General features: G+C 54.4%; 2 protein-coding genes across 2 annotated transcripts in view; both read left to right on the top strand.

The window, feature by feature from the left end:
* Window positions 1-18,327, top strand: part of LOC126989305 (uncharacterized) — a gene marked incomplete at its 3' end in the record, with an annotated part of 37,734 nt that overhangs the window by 964 nt on the left and 18,443 nt on the right. The gene's annotated exons all lie outside the window — the stretch shown is intronic.
* LOC126989307 (uncharacterized) lies at window positions 1,572-8,722 on the top strand. The gene is made up of 2 exons (XM_050847937.1): window positions 1,572-2,231; window positions 8,418-8,722. The coding sequence occupies exons 1-2, from the start codon at window positions 1,851-1,853 to the stop codon at window positions 8,646-8,648; spliced, it is 612 nt and encodes a 203-aa protein (XP_050703894.1). The 5' UTR covers window positions 1,572-1,850; the 3' UTR covers window positions 8,649-8,722.

Here is an 18,327-nt window from a genome sequence, read left to right as displayed (position 1 = left end):
TGGCGATGACGGGCTGGGGGGCGGCGGCGGCGGGGGCGGCGGTGGCCAGGAGGGGCATGGAGAGGGCCACGGCCACGGCGAGGGCCACGGTCAGGGCCAGGCTTGTTGTGGAGGCCATTGTGACGCTTGTAGTGATATCGGTCTTGTCAACAAAGGCAGGTGCAGTTGTTGTGGTTGTAGAGGTTGTTTTTGTGGTGGTTGTGAAGGCTGTTCCAACAGTTCAGTGCTCTCAGCCACTTCTCGGCGAGTAGTGTTGCTACTCGTTGTGTGAGGAAGCTGAGTGACCCAGCCTTCCCGCGGCACACCAATATATACCCGCCGACACATCCTCGACCCCTCCTTGGCCCCGCCCCCTCCGGCAAAACGTACCCCGGGCCTTTCTTTCGTCACAACGCGTATTGAACTTGTGCCGAACACTCGTGCGAGGAGAGATAAGGAGCGTGGGAGACAACGTTTGTATGTCTGTGTGTGTGTGTGTGTGTGAAGATTTACATGATATTTACATAGAAATTCAGACCTCACAGACTCCATGGTCCAGACTAGGTGATCTATCCTTAAACCTAAATGATACTACATTTGTCAGACGGCTCCAAAACTTTGCATTTCTAGTTTAGTTAATATTAAGTTGAAGGAAGTGACGGTCGAGCTTGTTTTTGAAGGAGTCAATCGTGTGACACTGGACCACTGACGGTGGGAGCTTATTCCATTCTCGCACTACAACGTTGGTGAAGAAAAATTTGCTGCAGTCTGAATTTACTTGTCTACATCTGAGTTTTGTGCCATTATTTCTCGTTTGCAAAGTGTCATCGATCATAAACAATTTAGATTTGTCCACATTCGTGAAACCATTAAGTATTTTAAAATATTCGATCAGTTTTCCTCGGAGGCGACGTTTCTCAAGAGAGAACATGTTAAGGGTGGAAAGCCTTTCTTCGTAGGATTTATTGCGCAAGGAAGGGATCATTTTTTTTGCCCGACGCTGAACATCTTCTAATTTAGCAATGTCCTTTGCATGGTGGGGAGACCAAAACTGTACCGCATATTCCAAGTGGGGTCTGACTAAACTATTGTAGAGTGGAAGTATTACATCTTTATTCTTGAATAAAAAGTTTCTTTTAATGAAGCCCAACATTCTGTTCGCTTTATTTGCTGCATCGATGCATTGCTGTGAGAATTTGAGGTTTGACGCGATTTTGACCCCCAGGTCCTTAACGCATTGAACGCTTTTGAGTTTAACGCCGCGCATTTCGTAATCGAACTTCTTATTTCTTGTTCCAACTTGAAGGACCTGGCACTTGTCTACGTTAAAGGGCATCGCCCATGTATCCGACCAGACGAGAGAGAGAGAGAGAGAGAGAGAGAGAGAGAGAGAGAGAGAGAGAGAGAGAGAGAGAGAGAGAGAGAGAGAGAGAGAGAGAGAGAGAGAGAGAGAGAGAGAGAGAGAGAGAGAGAGACGTAGCGAGGCGTTCTGAGCTCAGAATCAGTTTTCTTGGGATGATTTCTGTATCTATTGTTTTTTTTTTTTTGCGGTGGTCGCGCTCACGGAGGCAGCAGATTGCACCACCGCGGGATTATCGGCGTCAAGACTTCTCCCCGGGTCGTTATCAGCCGCGGCGCCTCGTTCCCTGAAGCGACGTGACGTGCGCGCCGATGGTTTAGTGTTTAAGGATACGTCCAATCCCACCCCTCCATTCTCCCCTTGCCCCCTCCCCCACACATCCCCGCCCCGCCTGGCCTCCGGGTTCACGCGTGGCACCCGTCTAGTCCAGGACGGCTGTGGCTGCCAGGGGCCGGGGAGCCTGGGGCCGGGGAGCCTGGGGCCGGGGGAGGAGAGGCCGTGAAGGCTTTATATGAGGCAGCAAAGACTGAGGGCGTCACTTGCGACCTGGGAGCACAACAGACACCACTACTGCTGGTGCTGCTCCTGCTACTGCTGCTGCTGCTGGTACTGCTATTACTATTACTGCTGCTACCAAGAGTATACTTTTGTCGCTGCTGCAGCTAACACTACCACCACCATGAGTCTTACAATGGCCTCCAGATCAAGCCTGGCGCTGACCGTGGCCCTCGCCGTGGCCGTGGCCCTCTCCATGCCCCTCATGGTCTTTGCCGCGCCCGCCGGGCCCGCCGCCCCCCAGCCCGTCATCGCCAACGGCAGCAGCGTGGCCGTGGCCCCCCTGGCCGAGGCGTTCCTCTTTTGCTGGGTGGACGCCGCCGCCGCCGTGCAGGAGGTGGAGTGGCGGGACGCCGCCGACAAGCCGGTGCCGTCGTGGACGCCCGGCGCCGACGCCTTCCAGCTGGGCCGCGGCCGACACCTGCCTCACGCCTACCTGGTGCTGGCCGACTTCCAGCAGGACCTGGCGGGCGTGTACACCTGTGTGGCGCGCGGCGAGGCGGGGGTGAAGGGGCGCGCCAGCGTGGCCGTCAGCCTGGACGACGCGGCGCCCTGGGCACGGCGCTGACCTCAGTACCGCCTCCGTCATGTCCCCTCACCACCATCACCACCACCACCACCTCCACCACCACCACCACCTTAACCTCCACCATCACCACCACCACCACCTTAACCTCCACTATCACCACCACCACCACCACCACCACCCTCCTCCGTCTTCCCTCCCGAAGTCACTGATATTACTTGTTTAATATTTATATTATTTATTGTTTATTTATTGACGTTTTCTAATACACTGTACGAAGTAATTATCGAGTTTTATCTATTAAAAAGATTATAAATAAAATTGTTTTCATTCATTTATCTCACACACACACACACACACACACACACACACACACACACACACACACACACACACACACACACACACACACACACACACACACACACACACACACACACACACACACACACACACACACACACACACACACACACACACACACACACACACACACACACACACTTGCTCTCGTGCCCACAATCTTGATTCAAATTTTCGACCGTCCGGCAAAGACTTCATTGCCACTGTTGTGAGGCGCGTCTGTGCTGTTTGCGTCACACACACAGCTCTGCCACCCTTGTAAAATACTTTACGATAGTATCGTCGGTTCAGACTTGGAAAACGATAAAGTCCTTTGCAATACTGTTCATACGCCAGTCCTCGTCGACAGACCGACTTGGTCGGTGCGGCTGACGCCAGCTGATAGAGTCGGTCTGTCGGCACACTTCTACGGGCAGCATGAGCCAAGCACTATGGCGCCACTATAAAATATCTCCTCGAGCAACTAACGGCCTGGGCCAACCATGAGACCCCGTCATGTAAGCCTAGCGGCGCTAATAAACAAATGTAAAAAAAAAAAAAAGAACAGAAACATGTCTGTTACATGTACTGTAGATGCTAGAACCTTTGTTCGCACAATGAAAAGTCCACTGACGTTTGACAGTGATAATGTGCGTGCAAACACACACACACACACACACACACACACACACACACACACACACACACACACACACACACACACACACACACACACACACTTAAACTGTTCGTATCAGACAATGATAAGTTATCTTTCATTCAGAGATATGTGCTTGTGTTTGTTTTGTGTCATGCTTTCTGTGTGTGTGTGTGTGTGTGTGTGTGTGTGTGTGTGTGTGGAGCCGTTTATCTCTTTCACGAGAGGTCACTGGGCTGAACCTGTATCTCTTTGTGCGTAAACGAGTGTGCTGAAGGGTGATGTGCTGTGCGGGAACACGTGTACGGGGAAGGAGAGGGGGGGGGGGGGCAGCAGGGATATGTTCCGCTGGGTACTGAAGTCCCTGACCTCATCGGATTTTGGGATACTGGTCCTGAAGGGGGAGATATTCAACTGGGGGAGTGCCCTTAACCCGTCCGCTGCGAGTGGCACGGATTTCACCTTCACTGGTAGCCTGGTAACATATGCTCCCAGGTCTTTCTGTGCCTCTGTGGTGGGTAGTGGAGTGTTCCCCATGTAGTATTGGTGTGCTGGATTTCCCCTCCCAAGATGCATGACCTCACATTTTTCTTCACTAAATTGGGGCAGCCACTTTTTGTTCCACTCCTGTAGCTTGGTGATGTCTTCTTGTTGGAAATCCTCATCCAAAGGGTTAAGTAGGTTGTGTATGAGGCTCCCAGGTGCTGCTTGAAGACCCCCTTTTGCACGCCCTCCAGTTGACGCTGCTGGCGGACGAGGCTCACACAAGGACGTACAGGAGTCTGGGGAGGTTCAAGATGGCACAGAATTCCTTTAGCGTTACCTGGGTGCTCCAAAGGGCGTCCATCCAGCCATCATGATAGAGGCTTGTGCCACACGTGAACCCGGGGACCAGGCGGGGTGGAGCGGGGATACGAGTGGAGGAAGGGACGCGTGTCGTATCCTTGAACACTAAACCGTCGGCGCGGACGTCACGGCGCTTCAGGGAACGAGGCGCCGCGGCTGATAACGACCCGGGGAGAAGTCTTGACGCCGATAATCCCGCGGCGGTGTGACTACCACCACCACCACGACCACCACGACCACCACCACGACCACCACCACGACTACCACGACCACCACGACCACGACCACGACCACCACCACGACCATCACGACCACCACCACCACCACCACCACCACCATCACGACCACGACCACCATCACTACCACCACCATCATCACGACCACCGTCACCACCACCACGACCTCCACGACCTCTACCACTACTATTTCAACTACCAGAACTCACCACACCATTGTCATCACCACCACCTACAAGGCTCATCACCTCTCCTTCATGTCCACACTGGGGGCTGGAGTGCCAAGTTAAGGGTCGCTGAAGTGATCTTTGGCATGCGGCTTGTCATCTCATCAGCGTCTCAGTTCTGAAGGCCTGGGTTCGATTCCCGAGACTGGTGAATACTTCGAGGTGTTTCATTGGTTTTGCATGCAGTTTCTCTGATGTAAGGCTGTATGAGATGAGGCTGCCATTCTTAGGTGAAGGGAGAGAGGGGACATGATGGCAGCGATTAGCGTGAGAGGAAGAACGCGAACTTATGGAGTTTTTTTTTGTGTGTGTGTGTATGTGTGTGTGTGTGTGTGTGTGTGTGTGTGTGACTGGGAACAGCTTGGAGGAGACGTGAAAGTGTTACTGAGGACGAAGAGATGCTTGAAAAGTCTAAAGAATCACAGTTGTCGGTACAGATCATTTGACCTCTGGGAGAGTCTGGACCAAGAAGAAGAAAACTCCGAAAACTTAAAAGTGATGAAAACAATTTATGAGCGATTGGACCAAGACAGAACACTGGACACGACCTACTGAATAACACACACACACACACACACAAACGTAAGGGGTAATGACGCACATACATCCAACACCAGGACGTGCAAAGGTAGCCTACACACACACACACACACACACACACACACCTGGTATCCCCATCGCTCTGACGCAAATCGCTTTATCGAACTGTGAAGCGGAACCGAAAGACAAACCCGAACGGAACGAATCTTGCGGCGCGAAAGAAAACGGGGCAAAGAAAACAGGATGAAGACTTGCCTCCGCGCCTCAGTATCCGCGCAGACCGAGTTCCCAGGCCCCAGGATCCGCGGCTCACGAGTCTTGCGCGGCGATAGAGTCTCAGGCCGCGGAACTTGAGGATTTGCGACTACGTGTGCGTGTGTGTGTGTGTGTGTGTGTGTATGTCTCAGTTAATGTATGTATGTATGTATGTATGCAGAAACGTAGATTTACTTGTGGACTGATAGGTAATTAGGTAGTACGAAATCCCATTAGCATAACACGCAGTTTTAAAAAGATGACCCTGATTTTTGACGTTCAGTGTTTTGTGTTTCATTAAATCTGCCGTTTTAATTTTGCTTTAGTGTGTTTTAGGGGCTTCGTGGTGCAGTGGTTAGCACATTTGGCTCACAACCGAGAGAGCCCGGATTCGATTCCCGGGCGGAGTGGAAAAATTTGGGCGGCTTTTCCGATACCCTACGCCCCTGTCCACCCAGCAGTGAATGGGCACCAGGTATTAATCGGGGGTTGTGTCCCGTCTCCTGGGATCTGTTCCCTTCTAAAATTTCTTCCCCTTCTGTCTATCTCCGGCATATGACCACAGGTGTTGCGCCGACTGAACGAAACTTTCCAACTATTTTACTGTGTTTTCTTTCTCTAAAGCGTAGTGTATGTTGCATGTGGACGCAGACTAGATCCATAACGACCTCCCTGCCCAAACAACTAACTACCCAGCCAATATAAGTAACACAGTGACTTACTAACCCGTCCCGTGCCGAGAAAACAAAAGACATCATCGAGGCAAAACAAAAACATATAAAACATTGGGTAAATAAATCTATGTAATAAAACTTTGGCGGCTCGGTGACCAAGAGTTTGTGTTTCATTAAATTTGCAGTTTTAGATTTGCTTTATTTATTTTTTTATTTTTTTTATTTACTGTACGCCTCGTTCCGAATGCGTATACCCAGGTTCGATTCCAACCCAGGACAGTTTGCCAGTGGTGAGTTTTGGTTGTTGAAATAGTAGTGGTAGTGGAGGTTGTGGTGGTGGTGGTGTTGCTGCTGGTTGTAGTGGTGAAGGTCGTTGATGTTTGTGGTTGTGGTGGTGGTGGTGGTGGTGGTGACGGCTTGCGGTTTATGGTGAAAGTGGGTCGTGGTGGTGACGGTGGTCGTGATGGTGGTAGTCATGGTCGTGGTCGTGATGGTGGTGGTTGTCGTGATGGTGGTAGTCGTGGTTGTGGTCGTGATGGTGGTGGTTGTCGTGATGGTCGTGGTCGTGGTCGTGGTGGTGGTGGTGGTGGTGGTCGTGGTGGTGGGCGTCGTCGTGGTGGTGGTAGTCGTGGTCGTGATGGTGGTAGTCGTGGTCGTGGTCGTGGTCATGACGGTGGTCGTGATGGTGACGGTGGTCGTGATGGTGGTGGTGGTCGTGACGGTGGTCGTGATGGTGACGGTGGTCGTGATGGTGGTGGTGGTCGTGATGGTGGTAGTCGTGGTCGTGGTCGTGGTCGTGGTGGTGACGGTGGTCGTGATGGTGATGGTGGTCGTGATGGTGGTAGTCGTGGTCGTGGTCGTGGCCGTGGTGGTGACGGTGGTCGTGATGGTGATGGTGGTCGTGATGGTGGTAGTCGTGGTCGTGGACGTGGTGGCGCCATAACCGCTTTATGGCGCCTCAATAAACGGGCCCCAGGGGAGGGTGAGCCGCGGTGCCCCGGATGTCACGCCTGCCTGTGTCCCGGGGCAGAGGGGTCATACCGCCGCTCCCAGACCATCACACCCAGCACACGGCATTTTCTGATTTCTGCCACACAACTATTACATAAAACATAAAAAAATTAACGATAATCTGCTAGAGAGAGAGAGAGAGAGAGAGAGATGAATGATATAATTGGCTCATCTTTATACGTATAACTCTCTCTCTCTCCCACACACTATCGGTGAATGAATGAGATTCGTCACGTTATCAAGATAATCTCAGCGCCCGGCGTCCAGGAGGCAAGAGGTGGCGCAATGCTGTGTGTGTGTGTGTGTGTGTGTGTGTTCGTCTGTCGGCACGCTACGGACATGCCTCACTAGTAGCCAACACGTCCCGGACACGTACCGGGAAGATTCAAACGTTTGTGTTCTCGTCACGCTGGTCAGAGGTGTGTGCTGGGTGGCGCGGCGCGGGTGGAAGGTGCGGCCATCCGTCTACACTCCGACCGGGAATCGAACCCGGGACCTCTCCGTGGTGGGCCGAGCGCGTTGACCGCTGCGCCACGCTGGTCTTGGCGGTGCGATACGGTGACTAAAAAAAAGTTATCATAGCTAAGTTTCTTCTCTTCACACACACACACACACACACACACACACACACGTTATCTCCCTCGCTCCTTATCTCTCATCGCACGAGTGTTTGGCACAAGTTCAAGACATGTTGTGACGAAACGAAGGCCCGGGATACGTTTTGCCGTATGGGGCGGGGCCAAATGAGGGGGCGGGGCCAAGGAGGGGGCGGGGCCAGGAGAGGCCGAGGTTGTGTTGGTGGGTATATATTGGTGTGCCGCGGGAAGGCTGGGTCACTCAGCTTCCTCACACAACGAGTAGCAACACTCCACGCCGAGAAGTGGCTGAGAGCACTGAACTGTTGGAACAGCCTTCACAACCACCACAAAAACAACCTCTACAACCACAACAACTGCACCTGCCTTTGTTGACAAGACCAGTTCAGTATCACTACAAGCGTCACAATGTCCTCCACAACAAGCCTGGCACTGGCCGTGGCCCTGGCCCTGGCCGTGGCCCTCTCCATGCCCCTCCTGGCCACCGCCGCCCCCACCACCACCGCTGCCGCCCCCCAGCCCGTCATCGCCAACGGCAGCAGCGTGGCCGTGGCCCCCCTGGCCGCGGCGTTCCTCTTCTGCTGGGTGGACGCCGCCGCCGCCGTGCAGGAGGTGGAGTGGCGGGACGCCGCCGACAAGCCGCTGCCGTCGTGGACGCCCGGCGCCGACGCCTTCCAGCTGGGCCGCGGCCGACACCTGCCTCACGCCTACCTGGTGCTGGCCGACTTCCGGCAGGACCTGGCGGGCGTGTACACCTGTGTGGCGCGCGGCGAGGCGGGGGTGGAGGGGCGCGCCAGCGTGGCCGTCAGCCTGGACGACACGGCGCCCTGGGCACGGCGCTAACCTCAGCACCGCGTCAGCGTGGCCGTCAGCCTGGACGACGCGGCGCCCTGGGCACGGCGCTGACCTCAGCACCGCGTCAGCGTGGCCGTCAGCCTGGACGACGCGGCGCCCTGGGCACGGCGCTAACCTCAGCACCGCGTCAGCGTGGCCGTCAGCCTGGACGACGCGGCGCCCTGGGCACGGCGCTGACCTCAGCACCGCGTCAGCGTGGCCGTCAGCCTGGACGACGCGGCGCCCTGGGCACGGCGCTGACACCATCATCGTCATCATCAGCCCCACACGCCGCCGCCCCTGCCGTGGCCACACACCCACACGCCGCCGAACTCCACGAAATGTTCACATTATTTCATCGTCTATCGCTACATTTATTTATTGATTATTTATTGTCACTGTTCATTGTCAACGCTTAACTACATTATTTATTAAACGTTGTTATATATTTTTTAAATAAAAGAAGTAAATATAAATAACTTTTAATGTCCCATTTTTGGTTCACACACACACGCACACACACCTGTCCTGACCTCACCGGGTCAAGACGTGGGTCACTGCCCTCTCCGCAGCAGCCACGGGTCAGCTTGTTTCGTGTGTGTGTGTGTGTGTGTCGTTGATGAGGTTTCAGGCCCCGCTCCACCGTCAGCGCAGCGCTCCGCAGGCCGTCAGCAATGATGATGTTTGCCTCAATAATAATCCTCGATATGCACTTATTCACAACGTCTAAGTGTTGACCTTCTCCCTCTCCTTCCCCGTCCTCCGCCCCTCCTCACGCCTCAGGGAACTCATCATTTTGAAGAAGATACAGACAGACAGTGTGTTAGCGGTGCCGCGAAGGGCCGAGTGTGTCGCCAGCGCCGGTCACCACCCACACGCCCAGGCCCCGAGGGTCACCGGCCCGCCCGCCCTGCTGCTGGGGAGGGTGACAGTGCCGTGCCGGAGCCTCGTCACTCAGGTGGGGCACGATGCACGCCGCCCCCACCTTGGCCGTGCGGTTGTTCCCACACCAGTAGTTCAGGAGCCCATTGAAGTTTAATTCAAAAGTTGCGCCCAAAATGTTTGACTGGTTTACACTACTGTACATACAATAGAAATGTCTAAAAGTGATTTCTTAAGTTTGCATTCCTGGGTTTGGAAAGGGACCCTTAAAAGGGGCCCTTAAATTCCTTTATAATTCAAACTTCTACGCCCACTCACAAAACTATGCATACATAACAGAACCACATAGTAAAGCACAATAATGCAACTTAAGAAAAAAAAATCAATGGCATTGCCATTTAAGAATGGTAATAATCATGGTAATTAATTCCTTATAATTCAAAAGTTGCGCCCAAAGTATTTTTTTGTTTCATAAGATTAGTATCCTTAGGTAGTATCTTAAAATGCAACTTAAGAACAAATCTGACCTGGCATTACCACTTAAGAAAGGTCAGAGGGCAAATATGAACCCTTAAGTCACCAAAAATTCAAAATATTTGTCCATCATTCATATTTGGTTTATAAGTTGTTTCTGTTGAGTAGTCATTGAGAATGCAACTTAAGAACAAAAAATCAATGGCATTACCATATAAGAATGGTAATAAATATGGCAATTAATTCCTTATAATTCAAATTTTGCGCCCAAATTATTTCTTTATTTCATAAGATTAGTATGCCTAGGTACTATCTTAAAATGCAACTTAAGAACAAATCTGACCTGGCATTATCATTTAAGAAAGGTCAGAGGTCAAATATGAATAATTATGAAATAATGAAAGATTTTGGATGCAAAATTTGAATTTTAAGGATTGGATTACCATAATTACTATCCTTCTTAAATGGTTATGCCATTGATTTTTTGTACTTAAGCTGCATTCTGAATGACTATTCAACAGACAACCTTTTCATTTGCTCGTACTTTCTTTCCTCCTCTAATTATTTTACACACTAACATTTTCCCCAATGATAGTTATCGCTTTCATACATGTTACTACGATTGTATAGATGGTAGTGTTCATTTAAAAAAATCTTTCCCCACACACATAGGACAGTGTAACACTGTTGAATAGTCATTCAGAATGCAGCTTAAGTACAAGTACAGGGGGAGGGGTTAAGAGGCTGCCGATCCGTCTCCACTCCGCCTAGTTATTGAACTCGGAACCCCTCGATCGTGAGGCGAGTGTGTAACCACTCCACTACCGGTGCACCGCCGGCCTGTGGTGTTCCCAGGTTGCAAATGAGGACCTTAGGCTTTGGTGCCTCATAAGGCCCTGACGGCCTCCCCTCCCCCGTCACCAGGCTCCGCGGCCACGGCAACCCCCAGGCACGCGGCATCCGCCAGCCGTCCTGGATTATAATAATTGTGCCACACAAACCCGGAGACGAGTCGGGGCGGGGCGGGGCTGAGCGGCGGTGGGAGGCGAGGGGGGGAGGGAGGAGGGGAGAGAGGGGGGTATAAGAGTTAAGGGGGAAGAAGGAGGGGAGGGAGGGGGTGTTGTTGTAACTTCAAATCCGTATCCTTAAACACTAAACCGTCGGCGCGGACGTCACGGCGCTTCAGGGAACGAGGCGCCGCGGCTGATAACGACCCGGGGAGAAGTCTTGACGCCGATAATCCCGCGGCGGTGTGACCTGCTGCCTCCGTGTGCGCGACCACCGCCGCGAACACCACCACCACCACGACCACCACGATCACCACTACCACCACTACCACTGCCATCATTGCCGCCACTACAGCCAGCACAAACTGCAACCAACACTGTCACCACCACCGCCACCGGAGCCATCACCTTTCCCTCATGTCCACACTGGGGGCTGGAGTGCCACGTTATGTTGGGGAGGCGGTGGCTGAGTGGTCAGCGTGCGGGCCCTGCACTGACCGCGTTCTGGATGACGCGGTTTCGAATCCGCCGCTACCACCTGGGATTTTTCAGTCACCGCCGAGTGGCCTAAGACTACCCACATGCTGTCCTGAAGACCACCCATCAACCCGGACTCTAGAAGAAATCGTCCAAATCATTCAAGAATGAACTCCGGGGGGCAGCATGAGCCAAGAAAAGATGGCGCCACTATAAACACTTGCCTGCACCAAGACGGGCTCGAGCCGGCCACTAGGCCCCTCAAGAAAGCCTGCCGGTGCTACAGGCATCGACGCAAAAAAAAAAAAAAAAAAAAGTCGCAGGTGACCTCTGGCGCGGTGTGTTTTGGGCTCATGTCTCAGTTCTGAAGGCCGAGGTTCGATTCCCGGCACTCTGCGGTGAGGACTGAGATTCTTCATTGTTGTTACAGTTTCTCTGATCAAGGTTGTATACGTTCAGGCTGCCAGACTCAGGTGAAGGCAGGGAGGTGACATGACCGCTGTGATTTTTTACGTGCTGCCCATAGCGCCGGTAGACTTTCGCGAGGGGTCTCTTGGACGGCCCCAGCCCGATAGTGGCGCAGGCGAATTTTATTTATAGTGGCTGCCGTGATGTGTGACTCTTGCCTGGCCCATGATGCCCCCCGGTGCTCCATTAGACGGAAGTCACTGAGGTTATCGGTGGGACTCGATCCTCGGTCCCAGGGCTCACACGCCAGCACGCAAACGACTCGGCCACTTTTTCGATTATGGTGAGGGGAGAACACGAGCTGATGGAGAGGACGTGTGTGTGTGTGTGTGTGTGTGTGTGTGTGTGTGTGTGTGTGTGTGTGTGTGTGTGTTATGGGGAGCAGCTTGAAGGGAACGTGAAAATGTTGCTGAGGACGAGAAGATGCGTGAACGGTCTAAAGAATCACAGTTGTCCGTATAGATGCATTGGTCTGCGGGACGGTCTGGACGAACAGGACGTCGAATAAGAAAAATATAAAGAGTACAAAACAATTTACGAGCGTTTAGACCAAGACGGGACACTGGAAAGGACCTATTGGCTAACACACACACACACACACACACACACACACACACACACACACACAGGGAAATGACGCACACACGTTCAACAGCAGGACGCGGCAAAGGTAGCTAATCTCTCACACACACACACAAACGTTATCTATAAGGCTCTTTATCTCTCCTCGCACAAGTGTTCGGCACAAGTTCAGGACGTTTTGTGATGAAACGATTCCCGGGATACGTTTTGCCGGAGGGGGCGGGGCCAAGAAGACGGGGGGGGGGTGCAAGGGTATATATAGCGGTGCCACGGGAAGAGTAGCAACACTCCACGCCGAGGAGTGACTGAGAGCACTGAATTGTCGAGCAACCTTCACAACGACCACAAAAACTACAACAACAACCACAACAACTGCACCTGCCTTTGTTGACAAGACCAATATCACTACAAGCGTCACAATGGCCTCCACAACAAGCCTGGCCCTGACCGTGGCCCTCGCCGTGGCCGTGGCCCTCTCCATGCCCCTCCTGGCCACCGGCGCCCCCACCGTCGCCGCCGCCCCCCAGCCCGTCATCGCCAACGGCAGCAGCGTGGCCGTGGCCCCCCTGGCCGAGGCGTTCCTCTTCTGCTGGGTGGACGCCGCCGCCGCCGTGCAGGAGGTGGAGTGGCGGGACGCCGCCGACAAGCCGCTGCCGTCGTGGACGCCCGGCGCCGACGCCTTCCAGCTGGGCCGCGGCCGACACCTGCCTCACGCCTACCTGGTGCTGGCCGACTTCCGGCAGGACCTGGCGGGCGTGTACACCTGTGTGGCGCGCGGCGTGGCGAGGGTGGAGGGGCGCGCCAGTGTGGCCGTCAGCCTGGACGACGCGGCGCCCTGGGCATGGCGCTGACCTCAGCACCGCGCCAGCGTGGCCGTCAGCCTGGATGACGCGGCGCCCTGGGCACGGCGCTGACCTCAGCACCGCGTCAGTCTGGACGACGCGGCGCCCTGGGCACGGCGCTGACCTCAGCACCGCGTCCGTCTCCCTCTCATCACCACCACCACCACCACCACCACTCCTGTCACCTCCACCACCACCACCGCTACCACCATCACCACCACCACCACCACCCTCCTCCGTCTTCCCTCCCGAAGTCACTGATATTACTTGTTTAATATTTATATTATTTATTGTTTATTTATTGACGTTTTTTTAATACACTGTACGAAGTAATTATCGAGTTTTATCTATTAAAAGATTATAAATAAAATTGTTTTCATTAATTTATCTCATGGAACCACACACACACACACACACACACACACACACACACACACACACACACACACACACACACACACACACACACACACACACACACACACACACACACACACACACACACACACACACACACACACACACACTTAAACAGTTCGTATCAGACAATGATAAGTTATCTTTCATTCAGAGATATGTGCTTGTGTTTGTTTTGTGTCATGCTTTCTGTGTGTGTGTGTGTGTGTGTGTATGGAACCGTTTATCTCTTTCACGAGAGGTCACTGGGCTGAACCTGTATATCTTTGTGCGTAAACGAGTGTGCTGGAGGGTGATGTGGTGTGCGGGAACACGTGTACGGGGAAGGAGAGGGGGGGGGGGGGCAGCAGGGATATGTTCTGCTGGGTACTGAAGTCCCTGACCTCATCGGATTTTGGGATACTGATCCTGAAGGGGGAGAGATTCAACTGGGGGAGTGCCCTTAAGTAGGTGGGGTATGAGGCGCCGCCTTCTGCACGCCCTCCAGATGACGCTGCTGGGTCATGCTGGCGGACGAGGCCCATTACAGTTGTCCGTACAGACGCCTTGGTCTGGGGCAGTCTGGACAAACAGGACGTCTAGGCAGAAAAACTGAATGAGTTAAAACACTTTACGAGCGTTTGGACCAAGACAGGACATTGCACAGGACCTATTGAATATGACACACACACACACACACGTTATCTCCCTCGCTCCTTATCTCTTCTCGCACGAGTGTTCGGCACAAGTTCAAGACGTGTTGTGACGAAATAAAGGCCCAGAATGCGTTTTTCCAGAGGGGGCGGGGCCAAAAGTGGGGGGGGGGGCGCAGGGGTCTTGGCGGGTATATATAGCCGTGCCGCGGGAAAGAGTAGCAACACTCGACGCCGAGAAGAGGTTGAGGGCACTGAACTGTTGGAACAGCCTTCACAGCCACCACAAAAACAACCTCTACAACCACAACAACTGCACCTGCCTTTGTTGACAGCCCCGATATCTCTATAAGCGTCATAATGTCCTCCACAACAAGCCTGGCCCTGGCCGTGGCCCTCGCCGTGACCGTGGCCCTCTCCATGCCCCTCCTGGCCACCGCCGTCCCCGCCGCCGCCGCCCTCGCCGCCGCCGCCCCCCAGCCCGCCATCGCCAACGGCAGCAGCGTGGCCGTGGCCCCCCTGGCCGAGGCGTTCCTCTTCTGCTGGGTGGACGCCGCCGCCGCCGTGCAGGAGGTGGAGTGGCGGGACGCCGCCGACAAGCCGCTGCCGTCGTGGACGCCCGGCGCCGACGCCTTCCAGCTGGGCCGCGGCCGACACCTGCCTCACGCCTACCTGGTGCTGTCCGACTTCCAGCAGGACCTGGCGGGCGTGTACACCTGTGTGGCGCGCAGCGAGGCGGGGGTGGAGGGGCGCGCCAGCGTGGCCGTCAGCCTGGACGACGCGGCGCCCTGGGCACGGCGCTGACCTCAGCACCGCGTCAGCGTGGCCGTCAGCCTGGACGACGCGGCTCCCTGGGCACGGCACTAACCTCAGCACCGCGTCAGCGTGGCCGTCAGCCTGGACGACGCGGCGCCCTGGGCACAATATTCTCATCGTCATTATCAGCCCCACACGCCGCCGCCCCTGCCGTGGCCACACACCCACACCCCGCCGCCCCTGCCGTGGCCACACACCCACACACCGCCGCCCCTGCCGTGGCCACACACCCACACACCGCCGCCCCTGCCGTGGCCCCCCACCCACCCACCGCCGGCCCGGCCGTGGCCACACCCCCACACACCGCCGCCCCGGCCGTGCCCACACCCCCACACACCGCCGCCCCTGCCGGGGCCACACACCCACACACCGCCGCCCTGCCGTGGCCACACACCCACACACCGCCGCCCCTGCCGTGGCCACACACCCACACACCGCCGCCCCTGCCGTGCCCACACACCCACACGCCGCCGCCCCTGCCGTGGCCACACACCCACACACCGCCGCCCCTGCCGTGGCCACACACCCACACGCCGCCGCCCCTGCCGTGGCCACACACCCACACGCCGCCGCCCCTGCCGTGGCCACACACCCACACGCCGCCGCCCCTGCCGTGCCCACACACCCACACGCCGCCCTGCCGTGGCCACACACCCACACGCCGCCGCCTGCCGTGGCCACACCCACACGCCGCCGCCCCTGCCGTGGCCACACACCCACACGCCGCCGCCCCTGCCGTGGCCACACACCCACACCCCGCCGCCCCTGCCGTGGCCACACACCCACACGCCGCCGCCCCTGCCGTGGCCACACACCCACACGCCGCCGCCCCTGCCGTGGCCACACACCCACACGCCGCCGCCCCTGCCGTGCCCACACACCCACACGCCGCCGCCCCTGCCGTGCCCACACACCCACACACCGCCGGCCCTGCCGTGGCCACACACCCACACACCGCCGCCCCTGCCGTGCCCACACACCCACACACCGCCGCCCCTGCCGTGCCCACACACCCACACACCGCCGCCCCTGCCGTGGCCACACACCCACACGCCGCCGGCCCTGCCGTGGCCACACACCCACACGCCGCCGCCCCTGCCGTGCCCACACACCCACACACCGCCGCCCCTGCCGTGGCCACACACCCACACGCCGCCGCCCCTGCCGTGGCCACACCCACACGCCGCCGTCCCTGCCGTGGCCACACACCCACACGCCGCCGCCCCTGCCGTGGCCACACACCCACACGCCGCCGAGCTCCACGAAATGTTCACATTATTTCATTGTGTTTCATCACATTTATTTATTCATTATTTATTGTGTTGCTGTTCATTGCCAACGCTTAACTACAGTATTTATTGAACGCTGTTATTTATTTTTTGTAATAAAACATGTGAATGTACATAACTTTGTGTTCCCATTTTTGCTCACACACACACACACACACACATTCCATCGCTATGACGCAAATCGCTTCATCAAACCCTCGCATCGTGAAACGGATCCGAACTATGAACCCGAACGGAACGGAACTTGTGACGCGAAGGAAAACGAAGAAGAAAATTATGAGAACTTGCCTCCGCGCCTCGCCTCGCGGAGACAGGGGCGTATTATTAAAGATTTTGGCGCCGGGGTTCATATATTCAACAAGGCTTTCGTAGGAGTTGTGGGCATTTCCAGGGGTAGTTTTATGACCCTGGTGGTAGTGTGACCCTTCCTCTGAACCGTGAACCAAAAGAAACACACATTTGACAAGGCTTTCGTATTAGTTGTGGGCATTTCCAGGGGTAGTTTTATGACCCTGGTGGTAGTGTGACCCCTCCTCTGTACCGTGAACCAAAAGAAACACACATTTGACAAGGCTTTCGTAGGAGTTGTGGGCATTTCCAGGGGTAGTTTTATGACCCTGGTGGTAGTGTGACCCTTCCTCTGTACCGTGAACCAAAAGAAACACATATTTGACAAGGCAATTCGATAGATTCTCAAACCGCAAAAAGACTTAAGTATATGTTTTTTGTTTTTTTTGTACGTACGTAGGGAGACAGGCAGGTAACATATTGCTATAACGAGGCATTGAAGAGGTGGATCGTTATTCGAAGTGTTTTGTATTTATTTCTGTTTTTTCTAAAGTTGCCGTAAAGTTGCAAAATTCTCCATGTGGCCAACTGCCTTAACTTATGACCAGCTGCTCAATACCCTAACGATCTAATTAACTACCTATCTAACTATTTAACATCCTAAATACTAACTTCCTAACTACGTATTTATTTCTCTAAGTACTTACAGCATTCTAATTAACTTGCTACCTATCTTTCAACTAACTACTCAGTGTCGTAACAATCTATTTAACTAACTACCTATGTAACCAACTACTTAACAGCCTAACTAACTTCCTAACTACCTATTTATTTCACCAACTACTTAGCATTCTAACTAACTTTCTAACTACTATATATTCTAACTATCTAACTATCTACCTAACTATCTAACCAACTACTTAACAGCCTAACTAACTTCCAAACTACCTCTCTATGTGTGTGTGTGTGTGTGTGTGTGTGTGTGTGTGCGCTTCCCGCCTCTCCTGGAGCTCGTGTGGTGGTGTGGCGGTTGACCAATAGGAGGCCGCGACACACACCGTCCAGGAACGCTAAGCCAATGGGAGACAGCGATGAATTTTTCTCTCACCCAATCAGCGCGCAGTTCACTCAGTCTCTCTTTATCTCTCGTTAGGAACACTGCGGCCGCTTGTTACTCCCGGATTTTCACTTATTTTGGTATATTTACGTACGGAATGTGTGTTTGTGACGGTGGCTGTGAATGGGGCTGACGTGGGGCGTGTGTGAGAGAGGCCCCGCGTTGCCCTAAAATCCTACATCACCCCCAGACATGGACATCAGTAACGGAGGCCAGCAACAGTTCAGTGACCAGCAGTAGACCAGGAGCAAGATAGACGCCGGTGTTGTGGACATGCTCAGAATCAAAATGACCCGTCTTTAGGCCACCGCTTGACATGTTAGAAGCTACTCACACCACAGCACAACACCGGAGCTTCGTGGTTGAAAAGATCCTGATGACTTGTTGGACCACGACG

Source organism: Eriocheir sinensis, unplaced genomic scaffold (genome assembly GCF_024679095.1).
Source record: "Eriocheir sinensis breed Jianghai 21 unplaced genomic scaffold, ASM2467909v1 Scaffold113, whole genome shotgun sequence".
NCBI lineage: Eukaryota > Metazoa > Arthropoda > Malacostraca > Decapoda > Varunidae > Eriocheir > Eriocheir sinensis.
The sequence above is the reverse complement of the archived record's forward strand: the minus strand, read 5'-3'. Positions and strand labels throughout refer to the sequence as shown.

What these genes read in the sequence shown, in the direction of transcription:
- LOC126989307 (XM_050847937.1), top strand. Translation starts at nt 1,851, where the DNA reads ATGAGGCAGCAAAGACTGAGGGCGTCACTTGCGACCTGGGAGCACAAC. An exon ending in CCGCCGCCGCCGTGCAGGAG is followed by an intron (nt 2,232 to 8,417) that starts GTGGAGTGGCGG and finishes GCCGTGCAGGAG; the next exon opens with GTGGAGTGGCGGGACGCCGC.